This window comes from Vanellus vanellus (genome assembly GCF_965231255.1).
Source record: "Vanellus vanellus genome assembly, chromosome: 1".
NCBI classification, from domain to species: domain Eukaryota; kingdom Metazoa; phylum Chordata; class Aves; order Charadriiformes; family Charadriidae; genus Vanellus; species Vanellus vanellus.
The window spans coordinates 76,916,486-76,939,228 of record NC_138905.1 but is presented as its reverse complement, the minus strand read 5'-3'; the positions used below and the strand labels follow the sequence as shown (position 1 = coordinate 76,939,228).

The 22,743-nt window shown below is 44.3% G+C and overlaps 1 protein-coding gene across 2 annotated transcripts; it reads left to right on the top strand.

Moving 5' to 3' along the window:
* Positions 1-1,359: 1,359 nt before the first annotated feature.
* On the top strand, positions 1,360-21,738 carry CYB5R3 (cytochrome b5 reductase 3). Of its 2 annotated transcripts, XM_082493602.1 has the most exons (9): positions 1,360-1,385; positions 5,569-5,700; positions 10,112-10,184; positions 12,705-12,811; positions 14,166-14,295; positions 15,245-15,328; positions 15,466-15,551; positions 17,638-17,737; positions 19,321-21,738. In XM_082493602.1, the coding sequence occupies exons 1-9, from the start codon at positions 1,365-1,367 to the stop codon at positions 19,491-19,493; spliced, it is 906 nt and encodes a 301-aa protein (XP_082349728.1). In that variant the 5' UTR covers positions 1,360-1,364; the 3' UTR covers positions 19,494-21,738. The 2 variants fall into 2 exon arrangements, with proteins under 2 accessions (XP_082349728.1, XP_082349727.1); XM_082493601.1 differs by lacking the exon at positions 1,360-1,385 and having other exon boundaries at positions 5,423-5,700.
* The last annotated feature ends 1,005 nt before the right edge of the window (positions 21,739-22,743 follow it).

Here is a 22,743-nt window from a genome sequence, read left to right as displayed (position 1 = left end):
CCAACCCTGACCATTCTGTGATTCCGTGACTGATGGATGTTCTGGCCAAATGAGCTGCCTGCACAGTCAGAAAGCAAGTGCTTGGGGACACCGGTGGCTCAATACCCCTGTGTGAGCTGAGGGGCTAAGGGAGGAATTTTTTTTTTTTTTTTATCTTAATATTAGGACCATCATGCATATGCCTTCCTTGATTTTGTAAGGAGAAACTGTGCCTAGGAACCATTGAGGCCTATTTACTGCAGGTTAAGACATATTGATTAAAGAGCTCTGAAGTGTGTCACATTTAGTACAGACACAGACACATTTGCTTATTAGTCACTAATTTGTACACATTAATGTAACCCAAAATTTTAAGTGGCCTGGCTGAAACATCCTTTCTTGCTGCACAGCTCAGTTCTCGTGCTTTTCTGATAAACGCCGCCATTAATTAATCAGGCTGTTGGCCATCATCAGCCGAGACGAGACAGGGCAGACTGACAGAAGGCCTCAGAAGGGCCGGTGCCGGCCATCCCAGCACCCGGGCACCCTGCTCCTTACTGCGGTCCATGCGAGGGTGTGGGCTCCCAGGCGGTCCCAGCAGGGCAAGTTACGGCTTGAGAGGTTTATTTGGTGCAATAACGAGTTGCGGCCTCGACATACAGAAGCCATCCTCTTCTTAACCCAACAATACAGCGGGGGCTTTGATTGCCGGTTAGAAAAGGACAGTATTGCCATTTTACTGTCCCTTGCTTTCCCCCGTCATTATTTAGGCAGTTAATAAAGAGTAAAAGGCCGTTATGTGTGCAGTAGGATAACAGGCCGAGGACAGGCTCCCGCACCGGCCCCCGGCCCGACCGCCGCCCCGCGGGATCTCCTCCGTGCTGCGCTTTCCCCGCCTCCCGCTGCCCTTTGCGCAGCCACCGGGCGGTCCCGCCCCACCAGCCGGCCTGCGGGGCAGCCGCGCCCCGCCGCCATTTCGAGCCTCAGGGCTCCGGTACCGGAACTGGCGGTTCCCCCACAGCCGCCGGCCAGGGCCGCGCCAGCCGACACAAGGAGGGGGGGAGGAGGGGGCCGTGCCTCTCCCACCTGCACAGGGAGAAGCGGAACCCGCCGCCTGTTCACCGGGAGAGGGGCCCTTAGCTCCGGTTCCCCCGACCTCCGGCCCCGGGTGGAGCCGCCACCGCCCCGGGGCGCCTCCGCGGGGAGCGGCCGCCACCTGGCGGCCCAGCTGGGGCGCCTTCCCGGTGGAACGGGCCGCGGCGGGCGCCGCTCCCGGCAGCCACCAGGGGGCGGTATCAGCCCGGCGCTGATTGGCGGGGCGCCTGTGCGACGTCCGCAGGGCGGGGCGGGGTGGGCGGTGCTTCGGTTTCCGTCTGGGGGCAGCGATGGGGGCGCAGCTCAGCGCGGTGAGTGTGCCCGAGCCCCGGGGGCGGCGGGCGGCGGGCGGCCGGGCCCCGGGGTGGCAGCGGGGGTGTGGGGGTAAGCGGGCCCTGCGCTCTCCCGGCAGCGGGTGGTTGGGGTGCCGGCTGCTGCGGTGCTACGTTGTGCCCTCACTCCGTTCCTCCCGCCAAGGCCCTGAGCGAGCTGAGGCCCCGAGGCCTGGCCGCGGCTGAGGAGAGAGGCGCGGCGGCCCGCTCCCCCCCTCCCCTGGCTCCAGGGGTTGGATCGCTGGGTGCCTGAGCGGACAGCGGTGTCACAGAGTGCCCGATGCCCTTGCTGCCTCCCCTGCCCTGTGCCCATCACCCCGGAGGGAAAAGGGGGGTGCCTGCGCTGGGAACGGCGTCCGGTGTCCGTCTCTTCTCCCCCCCCCCGTACTCCCCCCCAGCAGCGATGCGGTGGCGCTGGGACCTTCTCTTGGCTGGCGTGGGTCGGGGTGTGTGTGGCAGCGTGGACGCCCACAGCTCTTGTGCGTGGGATTGGTGGTGCCAGTGTTGGCTGCTGTGGCCCGTGCGTTTTTCTTCTCTCAGTTCCCTGAATAGTTTTTCAGTCTCCGTGCTGATGGCTTTGAAGCCACCAGCCTGGCAGCTGCTGTTGTAGCGGAGGGCTTTTTTGGGGTCATGTCTGCCAAGCGGTGGGTTTGCAGCGCTGTTATCCGTAGCATGCATCGTTACCCTCTTTCCACAGCTGCCTGACACATCTTTCCTCTGATGCACCTGCTCAGACATTCCTGGCTCTGGGTTTGTGAGAGGAGTGGGACGGAGGTGGATGCAACATAAGCTAGTTTGGGTACAGCTGCTTATTATGTTACTTGAACAGAAAAGGATGAGACAGATGATAAAACTGCAGAAGTGCTTGTCCCTTAATCTTCTCACCATTTTCTAAAACAGATGAGAAGAATGTTTAAGTAAGATCACTTAAAAATAGGGTTTGAATGAGGAAGTGGGGGAAGGGAGATTGGAGCTGAGGGCACAAGGCTTCTTGCCAAAGAAGCATTCGGTCTGTGTGTTTGTAGGGCAGTTCGGTGGTGGAGTGTCCTGCCATAAGCTTGTGTGTAACTGTGTTTTGCTCACCACGCCCTAGTGGAAAGGGCTGGCAATCTCAATGCTATGGCTTTTTTCTTTCTTCTGGCCTTTTTTGTTATTCCGCAGAGGTCTGTTTCCATTAATAAAAATTCCTGCTCAGTTACTTATTTTGTGATCCCTGTTAGCAAAGATGTGTGCAACTGGAAACTATGAGTCACCAGATCTTCATTTAGTGATTCCTGGCCTTATGGTCAGCCAGTCACTTCCTCTGCTGCTGTAGATCTGATTCAGCTTCCATGGCTGCAATGCAGTTATTTTCATTAATATCTTGATGTACTCTGTGGTAAGAGTACATAGATCTCTTAACCCTGAGAACGTATTTCTTAGCAAGGATAACTTTTTTGTAATCATTCAACATTCAGTTCTTCCCCTTTTTTCTGCCCCCTAGCTGATACCTTCTGAGAAAGGAAATAAAATAGCTGTCTGAATTAGTGGCTTTTGCGCTAATTGACCATGAATAACAAATTGCCTTCCATGAGACTAACACTGTGTTAAAAGCATTTGTCAAAATTAAACTGCATTCTGCTCCAGCAGACTCAGATCTGGTGCATCGCTTCAAAAAGTGATGATTATGCATATGTGGGGAAAGAGTGTGTTAATCTCATTTATTGAACAGCTGTGGTAGTTTTCGCTTGACACCTGATGATTCAAAAACACTTTCTCCCATCCTTGCAAATCACTTATCTCTGCACACAGGTGGAGAAACTGACTTGCAGAGGTGAGATTTTGAACTCCACTCTCCTCCTGTCTTCCTAATCATCTAATACTGATATACATTAGTGTTGGAGTTGGGGCTGAGCCGAAGTTTTTGAATTCCTGTTTTCAACTGCAATTTTGCTAGACCACAGCTGCACTTTTTTTTGTTCATTTTAGATAGCCACACCTGTAAATGAAACAAGTTTATTTTAATGTATTAATGTCTTATTTGAAACATCACCTGCTGCAGATTCAGTTTGCTATCTCCACCAGGTCTCATTCACCTGTTGCAATTGTCATTAGGGAGTTTATTTGCTGCTCTGTCACTTTCTTTAAGAACTCCCCTCTCTCCTCCCTTTTTTTGTCATTCAATAACAAAAGTTCTTTCTGGAGCTGCAGTAATCTGGTAGATCTGCAGGAATTAAAGAATAGCGTTCCTGTAAACTTCAGCTTCTTCAGGAAAAAAAAACTGTGTGGAGCTATTTCAGCATTTTCAAATAAAAGTGAAAAATACAGTGTCTGTGTATGCCATGGTGTGCCTTTAAACTATACCCAGTGTTGATAAATTTTAAACCTGTACAGCAGCATTTTAATAAGAGAGAGTTTATGCTGTCCCTTTTTTAAAAAAATTACCCTTGCCACAGTTTTAGTAGTCGTAATGTAGGGCATTCTTTTTTATAGCCTCCTGAGAACTGTCACGCTCGTGGAAACGTGCTTCTAAAAGACTGGTTGACTTCCTTTAAAATGAAATGAAAGTGAAAGCTAACCCGTCAGGACTCTGAGCTTTCCAAAAGTAAGTTAGTGCATTGTGTGCAATCTAAGTATGCACCAAAGCAGCGATGCGCATTAGGTGACGTGGTTGAGGAGCCTGTCTGCCTGTGCGTGCACCAAGGAGCACAGAGGCACAAGGGTGGGTGAGGAACCTGGGTGATACCCTGACCCGGCTACTCCCAGGCCCATTGCAGGAGAGCAGCCAACATGTGAAGACTTATCTCCCCACACGTGCACGCAAAGAAGCACAGAGACACTGGCAGGTGGGGCAGCCCCAATAACCCACCCAGAGAAATGAGCCACAGCCCTTGCCAAAGCTGTCTGGGGGAGCCATTGCCCCGTGGGCCAGGGGTGACACCTGTCTGCACGGGTCAGTGGGAGGCTGGCTCCACTTGCAGGCTGGGGGTGCATGGGATGCATGGGAAGAGCATTTGAGGATTGTGGGATGTTTAAGGGAGAAATCACTGGCAGGGATCGATGCTGTTTGTGGAGGAGCAAATGTGGGCAAAATAAAAGGATAAATGGATGAAAAGGGCTGACCCTGCGTAAAGAAGCCTGCTCTGTATCCTTGTCTGGCTGTGTCCTGCAGCCAGTCAGCACGGTCTGTCCAGTGTCCTCATTAAACTCCACAGCTGCTCTCCTGGGAAGGGATGCTGTTCTGCATGCACATGTCTGCGTGGAGATGTAAGTGCTAGTGCCTGGAGCCGGGCTGCGGAGGGCCTGTGTGTCTGTGGTGTCAGCACCCAGCGCGAGTGTGTGATGGCTAGCAAAGATCAAGATGGACTAGGTGGCAAGTAGGTGAGGTGGCCTGCGAGGCAGGCATGTGGGCATCTCTGAGGGTGAAACCACCGAAGGCGCTGGCTGCTGGAGTGGCCGGGGGTCCAGGCCATCCATGAGAGAGGAGGGTGTGTGTGTGTGTCTGTGGTCGAGTGTGAGACCCCCAGTTACTCGGGGGTCCACAGCACATGTGGTAATGTGCAAAGGGGTCTGTGTAACAGTGCCTCATATGTCTGGATGTCAGCAACTGGGGAGACTGGAGTCTGCCAGCAGCTGCTGTGAACACTAAGCCAGCTACTAGTGGATCCACCTGATACACGTGAATACGTGTATTTCCCACTAACAGACCTTCATCCTGATCCATCAGGGAGGGGAACAGGATGAGACCATCAGCGCTGTTTGTGTGAGAATCTGTCTGTGCTCATCAGTGTGTCCAGCCACGTGTGTATTTGGGCATGTGTTGTGTTGTGTATGTGTGTCTGTGTGCGTGCCTGCTGGATATATGTGCTCAGCCTCACTAGTGGCTGGACCTGGGGACATGGAGCTGTGGCCTCCTCGCTTCTGTCGAGCTGCCAGGTTTGGCAGCCCTCTGCTGGTATGCAAAGTGCCTCAATGTAAGAGTAACACCAGGTATTCATAAAGCAAATTTGTATGTTACACTGGCTGGTGTTTTTTTAATACTTTCTCTTCCTGCTCATATTAGTACAAAGAAACATAGTTTTTTTGGTGGTTAGATTGTCATGTCATGCTACCATATTCCTTCTCGCCAAAATAACTTTCTTTTGTTATGCACGCATGTCTAACACTTTCTGTATTGCTGCAGCTGATTCGATTAGTGACGTACCCAATATGGCTAACCTACACCAGCATCCGGACGATTTTCGGGAGTCGCCATCCTGCGATTACTCTGAAGGATCCTGAAGTGAAGTATGCATTGAGGCTGATTGATAAGGAGGTAAGTGCATGTACAGTGATGACTGTGACCTCTCCGTGGATACTGTGGAATGCTTATAGCTTCTTAAATCTTGGGTAATGTTGCAGCAGGGTGAATACTTGTATTTTAAGGAAAGGACTTCTTCATAAATGCTCCTTGCCTAGTAGAACTGAGTTCTGCAAGTAGCTTGTTTCCAAGCAGAATGCTGTTTTAGAAATGACCACACTTGGAGTTTCTATCACGTGTGTCTCATGCCATGGAGTACATCAGCAGAAATTTCTTAACTCTGCACTACTAGATTGGCTATGAGACAGAAGTCATGCTGTCAGGCAGAGCAGGCGGTTTTTTCATGGTCAGTAACATTCAGCATAGTAATTGTCAGAACTATGTTCATACTGATTCCTGTTATTGGATTTATGTACTCTAATGTGTTACAGGAAGAAAGGTGTTTAAATTATGTAGTCCTGACAGCACCTGAGCTGTCTCAGCTTCTCTTTCTTTCTGTTAAAAGTAAAAGCCATTCTGTACCTCCCAGGCTGCTCAGCTGGGTTTTCAGAGGAAAGTTATGACCCTTTCAGGGGTGGATCTTGCTATCAGAAGTTGGTAACTCAGATTCTGGGAAAGGGGACCAAAGACATGAATGGTGAAAAGTCGAGATTTCCCTTGGATAAACTCACCATCAAAAGCATGAGATAGGAATCTTGGCTTTTCAGGTGTGAAGTCAGACCTGAAGGTGGTTTTAGTGTTGATTTTTTAAGTTGATGAGCTACTCAGAAAGTTATCAGAAGAGTTTTGATGACAAGGGCTTTGGACTGGAACAGAGCTTTGTTTGAGGTCTAGAGAGTGCACCGATAGCTTGGCTTTCATTTGTTCTGTGAGTCAAAGAAAACGATTACCGTCATTCCAAGTCCTGGTTTCATGGGAACTGAAAGCTTCCCCGTGGCTTGGGCTGGGCAGCATTACTGAATTTGTTTCCCATGTGTACTTACTGAATTTATTCCCTGTGTGTACTGCGACAACGCTATTATATACTCCCCACTTTCTCATGAGATCTGTAGCATGTGGTTGTTGCAGGTACAGTCTGCCTGACCTGCAGGAGGGGAGGGAAGCTTGAGGCGCTGACACATGCTTCTGAGAATCAAGCTACTTGCAAGTTTCTGCTGTAGCAGTTTGTAACAGAAGAGAATTCAGAGTTCACTTGATTTTTTTGCTAAATACTGTTGTGTTTTTTTTTTTCTCACTCTGTTGTTGTATGCCTTTTTTAAATCTCAGGATGGAGGAACAGCTCTTATATAACCAGGTCAAATGCTGCTGCACTGGTACCTTGATCAACTGAGAATATTTGACTGATGGATGTTTATAATTATTTTGAAAATAATAACTTGGTACAATAAGTGCTAGTAGCTTCTAACATCCTGCCAAAAATCTGCTGCAAATGCTCCGATCTTTGGTAGTAAACTTCTCAACGTTGCCATATTCACCTGTCTGGGAAAGATGGAGTTAGTCTTTCTGACACGCTTCAGTTTGTATTTTACGAGCTATTACATTTGAAGTAAATGAGAACTTTAATGTAAAACCACCTGTGATTACAGAAAAACATTTTAACTTGGGAAGATCCTCGTGGTTCTCAGTGTGGTTGTGGAGCCTACTCAAGACATCTGCGTGGTTGGCTAGAGTTTATCTTCATTGCAAGAGGAATTTCAGTGTGCTGGTTTTACCTTGTAGTGTTGCTCCTTTTGCTTGCCCAGTTGAGCAAGACCCTCATGTTTTTAAAGTTTCTGTTGTTCCCATGTTGGTATTTGTCATTACCTTTTTGTGACTGTGAAGCTGTTGGTACCTTCACCAGCAGAGCACCAAAACGTTTTTTTTGTTTAAAACAAAAAGTGGACAAATGAACTCCCTGTTTTGGGAGTAGCTGGGGGTTGTAATTTTTACTCTGACGTATTTTGATGATGTAGTTGAGACTGTGGCCTTGCATAATCTTTTCTTAGTGGACTGTGACCCAAGCAAAAGAACAAGAAGCTTGACCAGGAAGGGCAGTGGCAGGAGCTGCTTAGACTGATTTCACAGCTAAAGAAAATGGACTGGTGACTGCAACGGAAAACTGAGTCATATGTACTGGGCTGCCATACAGCAATACACATATGTGAAATTGCAGAAGGATTCCACAGTTACCTAGAAACAGTTTTTAGGTGTCTGTAATCTGAAGTTTGAAAAGCACTGGTCTAGAGAATGCCTAGTTTAACATGTGTATCTTTTAATGCAGCTTAGATTTTTGTGTGTGAAAGCTGGAAATTGAATGTACCATTTTGTCGAGCTGTTGAGAGCAGAAGCATTTCTTTCTCTGCTCACTGTCTGCCTTTTACCTACCAGCTGAAACATTAACATTTGCCCAAATTGAGTATGCCATACCTCCTGTCTGTTGAATGAAGAAATAGGGATCACAAGGCTCCTTCCTAGTGTTTAGCATAGGAAAAAACTGTCATAATATAGTTAGGTGTGCTAATTTAGTTTATGCCTTAAAAAAGCCCACGAGGTTGTTGTTTTTGTTTTTTTTTTGTAACGGTAAGCATAATTCATTTGTTGCCTTTCAGTGGCTTCAGCAAAGCACCAGCCTGCAAAAAACTGTTCTGCAGCTTTGCATTTGCAGTTGCGAGGGTGGAGAACTCAGCACCTGCAGCTTGAGACAGAAATGCGTGCTGGTAGCCAAAGGCCAAGGGCTTCCAGGGGCTTAGGGCAATGCCAAATGATGGCATTGGGGAATGCAGCAGAGATGACCCCATACTGGAAACGGCTTCTGCATTCTATTTCAAGGGCTATCTTTAATCTAGCCTTGACTAACGACTTGCTGAATGGCATGCCATATGTTTTGGCCACATAACAGAGACAAGGTGCAGGCATGCTCATCAAGGTACGGGGAATTTCTTGAGCTTTGTAGTATTTCTCACAATTGTCTTTTGTGATGCACCAACATACCTTTGTTTGGATACCTTTGGCAAAGCTATCTCAACTTTAATTGATGAGATGATTAATTGAGAATTCAGAACTTTGTTCTTTCTGCATGCTGTTAAAGACAGCATTGTAAAATAAAGAACTAATGGCAAAATCCAGCTTTGAAGTAGTGAAGCTGGTGCTGAAATTTTCGTACAGAAACAGCAGCAGTCAGTGTGAGAGCGGCAGTATTAAGTCCACGTTAGTTGTCTTTCTATTGGAATTTGCAATGGCAGTTACTGTTCCTGAATAGACATAAGTACAGAGAAGCCCTTTTTCGACTGCCACTCAGTTCCCTTCTTTCTTCAGCTTTAACCTTAAAACAATTTATTGTGAAGAAAATTTCATCAGTGTGACTAGAACTTGTAAGTGAAGACTAGACGAACTGTGTTGAAAAAGAAATCTGTTTCCACTGGTTACTTTTAAAATAATCAAACAAACAAAAAAAGGGTTACAATATTTTATAGGATGTTTATGAAATTTTCTCTAGCAGGGGTATTACGTCCCATAGGGCTTTAAATAAAGAAAGTCTTTGGATGAGGCATTAGGCTGTATGCTGTTTCTTGCTGTCTTTTTCAATCCTATGAATGGGACCTGATTTTTTTAGAGATAAAATTTACCTAGCATAAGAAATGTCATTTTATTTACTCATTAACAAAATTTTATTCAAGGTATTACTTTCCTAGTAAAAGATTAGAATAATTATCCCAGCTGGACTGCATAAAATGTCATAATTTTGTAATAAAGTTCTTATCTAAATAGAGTGCTCTTTTCAATTTTAATTAAGGATTAATTCAATTTTTTACAGGAAAAAGTATTTTTAGGGGTCTTAGCATAGCAAAGGGGACGAGGTTGCTACTTCCTAATCTCCTTGACATCCCCTAGTGTCTTCTGAAATCATCTTCTACATTGAAATGGTTAATTCATCTGATTTTGAGACATCAGAATAGATTTTTTTTGGCCTTGAACTCCTACATATTCAAACATTAAATCATAATTGAAAAACCGATTAATTTTTATCTTGTGGCCTTTTCACAGAAGGCAATGTAAATGTTCATATTATTTAGAAAGTTATCGCTTAGTCTTAACCTGTATATGAGTATCTTATTAAGTTTTGCTATTCACATTTAAATATACATCAAAACAGTATTTGCATTTGTCTGTTTTATTTCTATTTTTACTTCCGTATTACTTCTAAAATATTTTGAGATAAAGTTAAGTTTTCAGGGAATTTGAAGGAAAAGTTGATGTCTGCAGGATTGCCACATTCAGAGGAGTTCATACTTGCATTAGCCAAAAATCTATCTCATTTAGGAGGCTGCTCTCCCCCAAGTATTTAATCCTGCAGGAATCCAGAGTAGCGTATTAGTTTTATGAGTGAAATCGCAATCATTAAATCCCAACAACATAGCTGATTGTTCTTTTTATTTTCCTCTTTCAGGAAGTTAGTCATGATACAAGAAGATTTCGATTTGCTCTCCCTTCTATAGATCACGTTCTGGGTCTCCCTGTAGGTACGTTCTGGTTTTCCTTACTGAGAATCCAAGCATTGTTAATTATATATAAGAGATTTTGTGGGGACTTTTTTCCTACATTTTGAACTGTTGAATTTCGAATACTCTTGAGCTGGTATATAGAGCTTTGCAAGATTATCCTCATGATGAGAGACATCTGTAGGGTCTGAAACATTGCGTACTTACAGAGAGTGTACATCCAGCTTGTTTCTGTGAAGACAGTAGAAACAAACACTGGTCTTTACTTGTATTTTTGCAGTCTCGACTTTCCAGTGTGTGTTATTCCCGTGGTGCTTGGTCTCTCTGGTCCCTTTCCATCTCCCGAGGCAGCGCTCTCAGCTACTTCGCCTCCAACACATGCAGTTTACCAGATGATCTGTTCACTTCTGAATTTGCAGTCAGTCTCATGGAACTTCTTAATCACCATGGGGTAGAAGTTTCCTTCAGCCTTGCCATGTGGCGTGTTGCCTTCCATAATAGCTTAGTGCTATTGTTTCCTACTGCTTATATAAAGAGCATCTAATTGTGACTTGTGTTTAACAGGGACTTCTGCATTAACAACCTGTTGCAGTGATCAGGTGCTTTGTGGTAGTCCTCAGCACCTTTCCAGCATCACAGTCCATTGTGTTTAGGTTCCCTCTTGTTTGGGATGTATTATTCTCTTGATCCTGTTAAGTAGCCACGAGGGCAAAACTAGTTTCCCTCCCTTTCCCATAACGAACACCGAGGAGTGAGCTGTGTCACCTCTGTAATTGTTCTTGTCCTACATGCTAGCAGAAAGGAAGCCATCTGGGGTGGATTTGGCCAGCTGGATGCCACAGCTTCCTCCAGTGTTTTAGTAAGGTCAGGACAAAGCAGCCAGTTGTTTTGGCATTGTCTGAGAAGGTGCATCCCTGGCCCTGCACAGTCCCAGGAGCAGCATAGTCATGCTCCCAAAGGTGCTCTGAACGGGCTAATCTGTGGGTGACTGAGGGAATGGTTTACTGGGCGAGACGTGGGAAGCAGAGGGAGCTGAAAGCTGGTGAGGGTGGTGAAAGCAGCTGGGAGCAGCAGGCTGGGCAGCCGCGGGACAGATGCTGGCGTGCATGCTGCATGTTTAGTCCAGCTCCAGCGTTTTGCTTCTACCACCAGCTGGAGCGTTACAGGAAAAAAACGTGATTCCCTCTGAGGGAGAGTGGGACTGTGTGTGGCCCCACGCAGAGGCTACCAGTTGCTGTCCTTTCAGGGCTGGGTAAAGCTCTAACAAGTAAGAGCATAAAGCAGGTTTTCCCTTTGGGAAGAGCACCATTTTTTGGATCTGTACCAATTCTTGTGAGGTATGCCCTGACAGCGGTCCCGTCTGTCCAGGTTCACAGTCTGCAGTGGTCACCATGGGTCTGTTCCTGGAGGAGGGGGTTAACGAGGCCGCCCCTTGCCTGGAGGAGGAACAGGAGGCTGCTGCTGCAGCTCCCTTCAGGTCTTCCCTAAGTGGGAAACGTGGGTGCTACCGGAAGTGTATAGGCTTTGCTGAGAGGGTTATTTGAGTCACCCTTACGTTATGTCCCTGTACAGCTTCAAGTGAGTTATGGCTGCTCGTTTCCCAAGTTACCAGGTAGCAGCACATCTTCATTCACCCACTGGTTTGCCTCACTGGGCCTCTGGCTTGGCAAACCAGCTCCCAGTAAAACCCCCTCTTTGTGTTCCCATAGCAGGCAGAGGAGCTGCACCATCTTTGGAGAGCTGCATTCATCTCCAGAGATAGTTTGTTCTGTTGACCTAGTGGCAAAAGAATAACAAAAATCAAATCCCCCTCTAGGTATTCTTCACTTGGGTCTCTTCAGGGTGTTGGAATTTTATAGGAAAACCTTTCAAAAGAATTGATTCTAGGGTTTATTAATCAAAACCATCGATGTTGAGAAAAGAAACTATTGTAGATTGTGCAGTGAATGTGTGACAGATTGAAACGTGATCACTATGTTCAAATGTTAAGCTGGAGGACTAGCAGGGTTAGAAAAGTACTTTACGTCTAGGCAGCCTTAGCAATGGCAACTAGAAGACCTCCCGGTAGACATTAGCAATCTGTGGTCAAAGCACAGTTATAAACTCAGTCGTAACTAAACTGTAACAGTTTATAACTAACATGTTAATAAAGAGGTGTGAACAGCACTTGACAGTTTTCCTCTCCTGTGGCCTTTTTACTTGTCTGTAATGGTGAGGCGTATCACATCTTTTGCAAGATCTCACGTACAGTTTGGGCTTCGGTAAATGTAAGGGCATGAAGCTATCAGAACAGATATGATTGATAGACAGATGAAAATTAGCAGCAGAGTTGTTTGCCCATCCAAGTAGAATCTGTGCATGGTTAACAACTCTGGCAAGGTGTTACAACGTCAGGAGAATGAGAGAGGAAAAAGTGAAGCCCCAAAACAAGGTCATTAGGAGAACTTTGAGACTGCGTTTGTGGTCCATGCCAACTCAGTACATCCACTGAAAAAAAAAATCTTTTGAAAGCAAACTGCTTTTTTTCTTCTCTGCATACAGGACAGCATATCTACCTGTCTGCACGGATTGACGGAGCTCTGGTTGTTAGACCTTACACTCCAGTTTCCAGTGATGATGACAAGGGTTTTGTGGCTCTTGTTGTCAAGGTGAGAATTTCACGCTCTTTTACCAGGCTGGGCAACTTCTGAGCCCACCTTTACACTTGCAGTGCTGTGTGAAGTCTGATATGCTGGCTTCTCTTCAGGTATGTGCCACTGCAGACTTCCACTTGTGACAAGTGATCTACAATTACCTACAATCCACGTGGCATTTTACGAGCACTTCTTTAATGAGTGTGTCTCATGAGATGCTGCATAATTTTTCTGTATTTGCATACTGCAATTTTCCAAAATCTGTGTAGACCTGCAGATGTTCACATGCTTTTTTAATCCTTCTGAAGTAAGGAATTAACCTTGCCTTCTTCTGAAGCTAATGTAATATGGTCATTATGATCATTAAGAGCAGTGATCATTATCATTACTGATCCAGACAGTGTGAATGACTGATTTAATTGGCAAGAATGTAATTTTGAGCCTTGTGATAATGTACTTTTGTTTTGTCTCTTGGTAGCTAGACTAAGTAAATATATTTAAAGCTGACAGGAATTTAAAACCTGAATATCTGCACTGGATTTCCTCTTAGAATTTTACTCTTAAGATTTTTTCTTCTTTACAACTAATAATACTTTATTAATTTATTGTGAAACTAGACGTGATTTTGCCTTTTGCTACCTCCTTATCTTCATGAGCATGGCATTGCACGGTGAAGACATGACAAGGGAAAAATGTAAATCTTCGACTCAGAAACATTTCACAAGACTCCTTCTTCCCAGTGTAGCTCTCCATGCATGCAAATGATGCTGTTCTTGTAAAAGTGTAGCTAGTCTCAGCTCGAACTCTTTCACACCCATGAGATTTAGAACAAAAAAACCAGCAGTGTTCCAGCAATGTAACTACACTAACTGATACCTGTTGGTGAACGGTTGAATATTCAATTAGTTGGTAGCCACTTTTTTTGTTACTTTAACTTCAAGGTGCAAGCAGTTGGCATCCCAGGAAGAAGGTTTGGGTATATCCCTTTGCAACTGAGCTGTCAGGGATCTTTCTCGGAAGTTTTTCTGTTTGAAATCACAGTGGGGCTTTTTTTTCTTGGCTTTTTTTTGTTCCCTTTTGAACTTGGGTGTAAATCATGTTGATTATTTAGAGATATTTTCTGTGTTACAGAAATACAATGGAGAACTTGCCAGTCTGTGTCCAGTCTGATCAAAACTGGGACAAGAGTGGCATTTTAATTGTTTTCAGAAAACTCAGTGCTTCTATTGTCAGTCAAATCTGTATTGACAGTATTTCTTTATGTAGTAATTGTGTTCTTTGTGTGAGGAGTATAGGTACCTCAGTACTTGAAGGACAAATGTTCATCTTTGAACTGTGAGATTAATTGTTTCATCATTATTTTTAACAGATCTACTTTAGAGGTGTCCATCCGAAGTTTCCTGATGGAGGGAAGATGTCTCAATACTTAGACAGCCTGAAAATAGGGGATACTATTGACTTCAGAGGACCAAGTGGCCTGCTTGTCTACAAAGGAAAAGGCAAGGCTGACTCAGAAGATACCATTTATCCAGAGTAAACAATACAAAAAAAAAATATTACAAAGATTCTTTTCTGATGTTAGCATCTCTGCACAAAAGAAATTGCTAGTGTCTTAACTCAATGGCCATCCTGAGAGGTATTGTTATATGACTATTCTCAAAGAAGGGAATTCTCTCCCTGCTTATTATGGACATAGTTTATACACTGATAAAAGAATTTGGTATTTGTGCTGTCCAATGCTAGTTTCCCAAGTGAAAATGAACTTTTTCAGTAGGAAGTACTTTTATGCTGATATAAAATATCTCACTGTGGCACAGTGCAGTCACAAATGTGTCATAAAAACCTTCTGGCAGCAAAAACCTTGTGAGCAGCAGAACTCGGACATGTGGTTTTCCAGAGCTTTGTATGTTGTGTTCATTATCCTGGATGAGGAGAGGTGTGACTACAACAAATACAACGTTTTGGGCAATTTCAAACTCCCTGTCAGATTTGGCAAATCAGCTGAAAAAGAGGAGATAAATATACAAAAAAATACACCCTGCATATTTCAGGTTTTCCCTTAAAATAATCGGCGTGGGATAAATAAACTCTCTGAGCAGATTAATTTCTTTGTGTAGGACTGTTTCCAGAATCTGGGCTTCTGAATATCCTTGAGAGTATGGGATATGAGCAAATAGAAATACAGGTAGTGATGGTTTGGTGCTGTAGTCAGGAGTCAGTAATAACCCATGTCAGTGTCTGTGTTATCATCACGTCTCACAATCTCTAATAATCTTTGAGGATTTGTTTTAATTTGTAACATCTTCATCTTTGTTTCCTGCTCCTGCTTTACAGAGGGGGAGGGTGACAGGACCGAAACAAAATCAATTAGCTGAACGTGCTGGGAAGGCACCATAGGCCCTGTTTCCTGCTTTCTTCAGTGTTTTCCATCTCTCTCTCTCTTTTCAGGCGAGTTTGCTATTCGGCCTGAAAAGAAAGCTGAACCAGTTACTAAGAAAGTAAAATATGTGGGGATGATTGCAGGTGGGACTGGTACGTATATACAAAGATTCATCCTTGGTTTCTAACAGCTGGTAGATGTGTGTGTTCATATTTTCTCTCACGTGCTTGCTCGCGCTTTCTTTTGCTCTTTCACATTCTCGCATCATTGACCTGCCTTTCTCTTTCAGGGATAACCCCTATGCTGCAGATCATTCAAGCAATTGTAAAAGACAAAAGCGACCCTACCGTTTGTCAGCTGCTGTTTGCTAATCAGGTAATTCTGCCCTTTTTTCTGTTTATAAAGCATTACTTAACTAACAGAACTCCACTAAGCAAATGAAATTCTTGCTGAGAAAGCCTGGTACAGAAATATAAACCCTGAGGGGAGAAGCAAACTGAAATGTTGAAAACTTCCCATATAAAAGCACTATAATGAGTTGGGATTTTATTGTTACTACGGTAATGCCACTTTCCTCCCAGCTAATGCTCGCTTTCCTGTGTCTCATTGTTCTGTTTCCAATCCAGTTTATAAATGTTCTAAAACTCTCAATTTCTTTGAGCAAATTGTCAATGTTTTGGGCAGAATTTCAGGGCTGTCTTTCTTAGTGGAAACATGAAAGAGGTGGACATCTCTCTCCTTCAGGAATTGTAACTCCCCAACTTCACAGCAGGGTTTGTGTGTGGAATCTTTCTGTTTGAGAACCCCTTAGGTGAGGCTAAAATTAGCGTTGGTCTCTGGCAGCTCCCTCAACTACAGAGCTGTGATTCTGCATGGCTGTCTCCTTTCATTTCTGTTCCCTCTGACAGTTCTTCATGTGTTTCTATTGCTCTTTGTGGTGTATCATACTACCCTGCTGGACAAAGGGAAGATCTCTCATCCATGGAATCCTTGTGATAGAGATTTCTTGGATGACCAGGCAACCCAAATGGTGGTGTGCTGCTGAACTGCAACGCCCTTTCTTTGCCTGATGTTCTTCTGGTGTTAATACTTTTGCTTTTAAATTTCTCCATCATAATGAATATTTGTTTCTGGATTTTGAGCCATTACTTGTGGTGAACCTCACTTCATTCCTGTGTTTTTTATCTTCATTGGGCTTTCCTCTATCGTTCATTCGCCTGTCCTCTGATAATTCAGTGTGTCCTCATTTCCTTTGTACCAGATCTGAATTAGAAAGCATGATTTTTCTATCCAGGTGCCAACAGCTGCCCTGTTCTGATGCTTTATTACAGTAAGCCCTCCCAGTGCCCTCGGGCGCTGGCTGGTGTGGCTGCAGCAGCTGGTCTCTGCTGAGCACTAGGAGTTGCCATAAAGTACAGTCGGTATGAGGGCAGGAGAGCCAGGATTTGCCATGAGTAATTCCAAATGACTAATACAGGGCTAGAGCTGCTTTAGCAACCTGGAAAACCTACTGCTTCTTGCAGGAAGGACTTGGGGAACAGTTGCCTGCGTATTAGCAACAGCCTGTGTAAACATCAGTCCTTGGCTTTAAAGAGTCCTTGTACCCAGTAACTGCACAAATAGTAAAGCAGCATCGTGACAAATGTTCAGTCACAAAAGCCTGGGCACTAGATATTTTTTAATATCTAATACTATAAAATATTTTATAGTATTTTTTTTTAATGTGTCTTTTGCTGATATTTTATTTTGGGCCTCCTGAAAGGGCTGTATTGGTTTACAGATGACAATGTACGTGGCCTTGTACTGTGCTTCTGACGAGCATGTTTTGAGTTGGTCAGACCCAGTAACAGCATTTCAGGAATACATGCGGCTGCAGATCCAGAAATAGGCATCTTCTCGGCAATAGTTGCTAGCGCATTCCTCCGTACCTCCACAGTTACAGACATAGTGGTGTCCTCAGTGCCAAATTATTAAGGCTGCAGTGGATGGTGCCACTTTTAGTCTCTACCCTTTTTCCTCCTTCCCAAACTGCAGCTGCTTTTACGGGAATAAGGCTCCTCCTTCCCAAACTGCAGCTGCTTTTACGGGAATAAGGCTTTCTCTTGGGCCTTCAATGACTACATCAGGGAGGAGCAGAATTTGATACCCTGGGTAACATATGTTGTTCCAGTCAGAACTCGATACCCCTTTGGTTATTTTTCATTCCACATCCTGTTTAAAAACCAAGCAATCTCCATATGGCAGTGCTGATAAAATTTGAAGTGTCAAAGGTGAAAAACTTGGCATTTTCCTGACTGAATGGCACAGTATGGAGGGGTAGGGAGATGTTAGTTTTTTGATGAAAGTTGCTTTTGTAATAGGAGTGCTAAAAGAGGGCTTTACTTTTCACGACCATGCTCCGCGGTCATCTGAGGGCTGCACTCAAATGCAGAGCATAATCATTGTTTTCCTTATCCTGCAGACCGAGAAGGATATCCTGTTACGTTCTGAGCTAGAGGAGATCCAGGTTCAGAATCCCGGTCGCTTCAAGTGTTGGTACACACTGGACAGAGCACCTGAAAGTAAGATCTAACATGCTACTTCCACTGAAGCTTAAGTTATGAGTATTAATGCATGTGTTTGACAGGAGACATGCTACGTCATATGCATATTTCTGGGCTCCTTTCTTGCTTAATGAGTTGTGTCTGAATGCATCCAGTAGCATCATTCTTCACACTGTGGTGCACAGAAAACTCCAGATGTAATTGGGCGGTGTTTCCAAAGTTACAAAGCTCACCTCGGGTGAATGGTAGTGCAGTGTTCCTCCCATGACCACACCTGAATATTTACCGTTATTTACTCTGATCCAAGGTGACCTTCCATTCTCCTTCCCCACAGGCATAAAGATAACGTGTTATCTTCTTGTCTTGTGTTTAGAGCATGCATCAACGCAGCTGCGGTGGGAGTGTCAGAGGCATTGTATCTCATGGAGATGCAGCCAAGTGCAGACTCCTCCTGTCTAGCTGTCTTTGTATGGCCATTCGTGGTAGCTGACCTTCTTCCTAGCAGTGGGATTGCCCTTGTATTAACAGTGTTTGTCAATGAAAATACCCTTCTGGCTTGGTGCAGTCCAGTTTTAAGGGTAATGTGATACCGTTGGCTGGTCTAGGTGAGATGATGAGCTAGCCGAATGTGCCTCCCTCAGCTGTGTAAGTTTGAGGAAGAAAAGGCTAAATGGTTTCCATGTCGTTCCTTGTTGTTTTCCTTTCTTAGTATTCCTCATCATGCCCACCCGCATCAGGATAGATTCACACGCCTGTTCAGTGGTAGTTTAGGGCAGAGAAGGAAAAGCCATGTGCCTTCTCTTACCTTATGACCAAGAATATGCCTCCCCTGGGGTGGGGGGAATGGTCTTGCAGTCCCCAAAGTCTGTTGCTGACATGTCATCTTCTGTAATTAGTGTTCTGGAATGTCTAAGGCAGCTTAGATTCAGATATAATCACTGTTCCTTTTTTGTTTGATATTTGTGAATTGTGAACTGATCTTAGCAGTTGTGATAAAAGTGCCTCCTTAGACCCTCCCAGCACTGTTCTGCAGACTTTCACTACCATACGTGAAACCGGACCAAAACTGGAAATTTTTGTATCATCTGTAGGAGAAAAATGTGTCAGTCTTACTGTGCCCAAAGGTTTGGGTCATCCAGGGCTGGGGATGTGATGGGTAAACTTGAATCCTAGTATTAACTGATTAGCACCATGAGTGTTCCTACTGGGAGCAACTTCATCAGCTAGATTTCATTTCCCCTAGTGAACTTGTAAACAGTGGAGTAAGAAGGATGGGTGTTGGTTATTTCACAGTGCTGGAGCTGAGAAGATTCACGTTCTGTTCACAGCTCTGTTTAAGATTTTCTTGGGGATTTTAGCAAGCTTTATTAAAAGCTAGCCCTTGTTCTCTCCGTACATTAGTTTTGCGCCTTAAAAGCAGAGGTGGCGGTTTTTCCATGTCGTGTAACTGTGTTGAGGACACTAATACATGTGGAGTGTACAAATGCTACAGTCCCAAATGTTACTAACCCCCCCCCCCCCCCACTTCATTCTAAAGTGACTTGTATCAATCTTTTCCTCTTTTCCTTGTTCCTCTTCCCCCGCTTTCATTTTTTTAACAGATTGGGATTACAGTGAAGGATTTGTGAACCAAGAGATGATCAGAGACCACCTGCCCCCGCCTCAAAGCGATGTTCTGATCCTCATGTGTGGACCTCCTCCCATGATCCAGTATGCTTGCATTCCCAACCTGGACAAACTGGGCTACACCAAGGACATGAGGTTCTCCTTCTAAAGAAGACGGATAATTCGGTGATTTTGTTTAGAAGGGAAGAAAAAACATTTAATGGGGAACAGGACAAAGTTACTGAGACGGCTGGTGCACAGTGCTGGGAAGCTACATTGGCATTAAAAAGGCTTCATGTTCTCTGAATCTCTGGCGAGTAAGACACTTAAGCTTAACGGTACTAAAACTGTACTGGATGTTGCACAGAAACAACTGTATCGTGGAAAGGTAGTGGTGCCTAGTGCTCGGCTATATTGTACTTGTATATGCCATCTCAAGGGAGGAGAGTATAGCTGCTTAGGGTAGTAAACACTCATTTACGCTTTTTCTTAGCACTGTAATCAAATGGCAGTAATATCCTGCTTCCTAACACTGTGCATACCCAGTATTTTATTTGGTATGAAGTATGAAAATATATAGAACGTGCTGGATTATTCACCTTGCTTATGCCAAATTTTAATCCTTACAGAGATTTTAAGTATGAGGGCCAGGAGTGTTTGCCTTGTATGCGTAAATCTTTGCAACATCAGAAGCTTGAAAATCCTTCTTCAGTTGGAGGATGACAGTTAATCGTTTATGACTGAAGTTGTTCAAGCTGCCTCGTTAATCAAAATGGAGAGGTAGACAGCAATACAAAATTTGTTTCCTTTGTATTTTGGAATACCCTCTCAAATGCAAACACTTTTCCAGCTGGTCCCAGTTCTCATCCCTGGGCAATGAAAGAAGCTACAAAAAAGCAGGCAGCTTTGCGCACTGTTCCACCAATAGCTGAAATTTTTTGCTTGCATGTGTGTGGAATACTGAAAAAAAAATACTAACTTTTGTATTTACTTTTAAATAGCAGATGGTGCCGTAGGAATACAAGAGCAGTTGTTCTGCAGGTCCTGTGCAGTGAAAAAAATGCTGGGTGAAAACTGGATCTAGTTTTAGTTTCTTGTTTCCCAGAGGTTTCGTTGCTAGGGTGGGTTTGAGCAGGTAGCCCAGCTGTGGATGTGGTATGCGTACAGTTGGAGGACTCGCCTGCATAGTTGCTCGGGCAAAGCTCCAAAGGGTTTTGCCGGGTAAGGATGCATGGGAACAGCCTTAAGTCACCAAACTGACAGCAAATTCAAATGCCTCGCTGAATCTAAAAGTGTTTCTTAGATGCTGTTTACTATAGCTCTGATTTTTACTTTTTTTAATATACTTTTTTTTTTTTACAGCAGCCTTTTACCTACTCTTTACTAAACTTAAGGCATCTTGCGTGCAGAACCTTCTGTTTCTAAACAGTGGTGCTGCTGAGATTAGAGCTGTCCTGCAAGAAATCTATGAAATGAAAAAGTCTTGTTCTGGTGATGAAATCAGAGCGACCGAAAGGATGTTTAGTATATATGAAGTAATATGGATGCTAGTTAGCTACCAGTGTATAATATCACTTGTTTAGTGATTCCGATAGGTATTTCAGGTTATAGCTTGCCATGCTTTCTTTTGTGCCTGTACAACAGATGGGTACCGGGCACTTAAAAGGTTGTTTTTCAGCGTGAATTAAAAGGAGAAAAAGATACTACAGTTAATTTAAGGAACCTCAAATGGATAATACTGTTATTAATTTTATTAATTAGATGCTTGCCTCTGAAGTCTTGAATTTCTGACATGCGCTTCTGAAACTTGTTCTTTTAATACTATACTCCAAAGTTCAAATAATACTCAAGTAACTTTCAGTCCCTTTTTTTGGAGGCAAAAAGCAGAAATATGAGAGATATTATCTTGCTGCTGGTTTATATCACTGTGGGATACGCATAGAGTTTTTTTCATGATTGTATTTAATGAAGTTTTCTTGTAAAAAAATAACTCTAGCTGGTTACGCATCAACTATTTTGTATGACTTACTCTGCTTATTCAACTACTGGCTTTTTTCACATCTGTGTAAGAAACAAAGTATCTTGCAGGTGAATCACCTGTGTGTTACTGAGCACATCATCTTCCAACTTCGTAAGAGACAAACTGTAATTGTAAAACACTCTATAAAGTGAAGGTTCAAAAAAACCACCTAACTTGTTGGGAGTTGTTTACCCAAGTGCTTATCTCTTTCTTTTGTTTGAGTTTGGTGAAAACTGCTGTATTTGGGTGCCGAGTCAAGGAGTAAATTGTCTCTGTTTTTCTCCCTATTGCTCCAATCTCCTGATTTTACCTTTATTTTGTACATCTTCCTTGTGAACGTGAGGCTCTTTTAATAAATAAAAAGAGGGATTTTGTATAATCTACTGAAACAAAACTGTGTCACGGTCCCTTTTGCTTGATGGTCCTGTACTGTAGCATTTAAACAAGCCAAGGACAAAAGTTGCATTTTACATATTCTATTTTTTTTTTTCCTTTGAGCCAATTCATCTGTCTTACAGAAAATATGAGTATTCCTCCACTTTTCTGACTGGACGTGCGGAGTACTACTAACCTTCATGTTACAAAGCAGCTGGGGAAACACAAACCTCCTGCACGAAGGGCGTTTTATGGAAAGTTTCCTGAGAGTAATGGGACTGAAAGGGCGGCTGCTGCTTTACCTGTACTGGGGTGGTGGTGGGGTCCCCTTCGCTTACCCCTGTGCAAAGGCAGATATCCCCCCAGGAACAGCAAAGGCGCACTTGCCAGGCATCTTTTCTCTGGCTCCTGCTCCTGTTAGCAACAGAGGGTAAGAAATGAGCTGTTCCTTAATCTCGCTCCTGCAGCTGGGTCCTGGAGCCTGCACTTCTGGTGGTGCCGCAGCAGTCCCAGCTGTGCGTCTGCTGATCCCTGCTGGTCTTGGCCCTCTCACAGCTGTGAGCAGCTCTTGGTTCTGGGCTCTGGCATGCTTGTGGTGAAGTGACCACTTGCCCTAAGCGAGTCCTTGCCTCTCCTGGCTTCCCAGCTGCCTCTATGACTGTTTGCTTTAATCTTTGAAGGCGCTGTATGACAGGTAAGGAAATACACGTTGCCTCAGGGGTTTAATAGTATCCTCCAAGTTTCTGGTCAGAATAACTTGGTTTACAGAAAGGAGCCTTATATTGTTCCTGAGCTTTTCTCCTCTTGGTCCTGCCTAAGTGATGTGGAAGAAAGGGAGCATAGCCCAGGCAAAGCCAGTGCGGCAGCCAGGCTCTGCCTTGTGTTTGTCACTTCTAACACGTCTGGGTCTTGTGTGAGGGGGAGAACAGCCAAATGGGATTGGGGCAGCAGGGATCTGTGACTTTCCTTGCTTGAAGAGCGTGAGGGGGTAGCGGTAACAGCTGCTCAGTGCTTCTGGGGATCC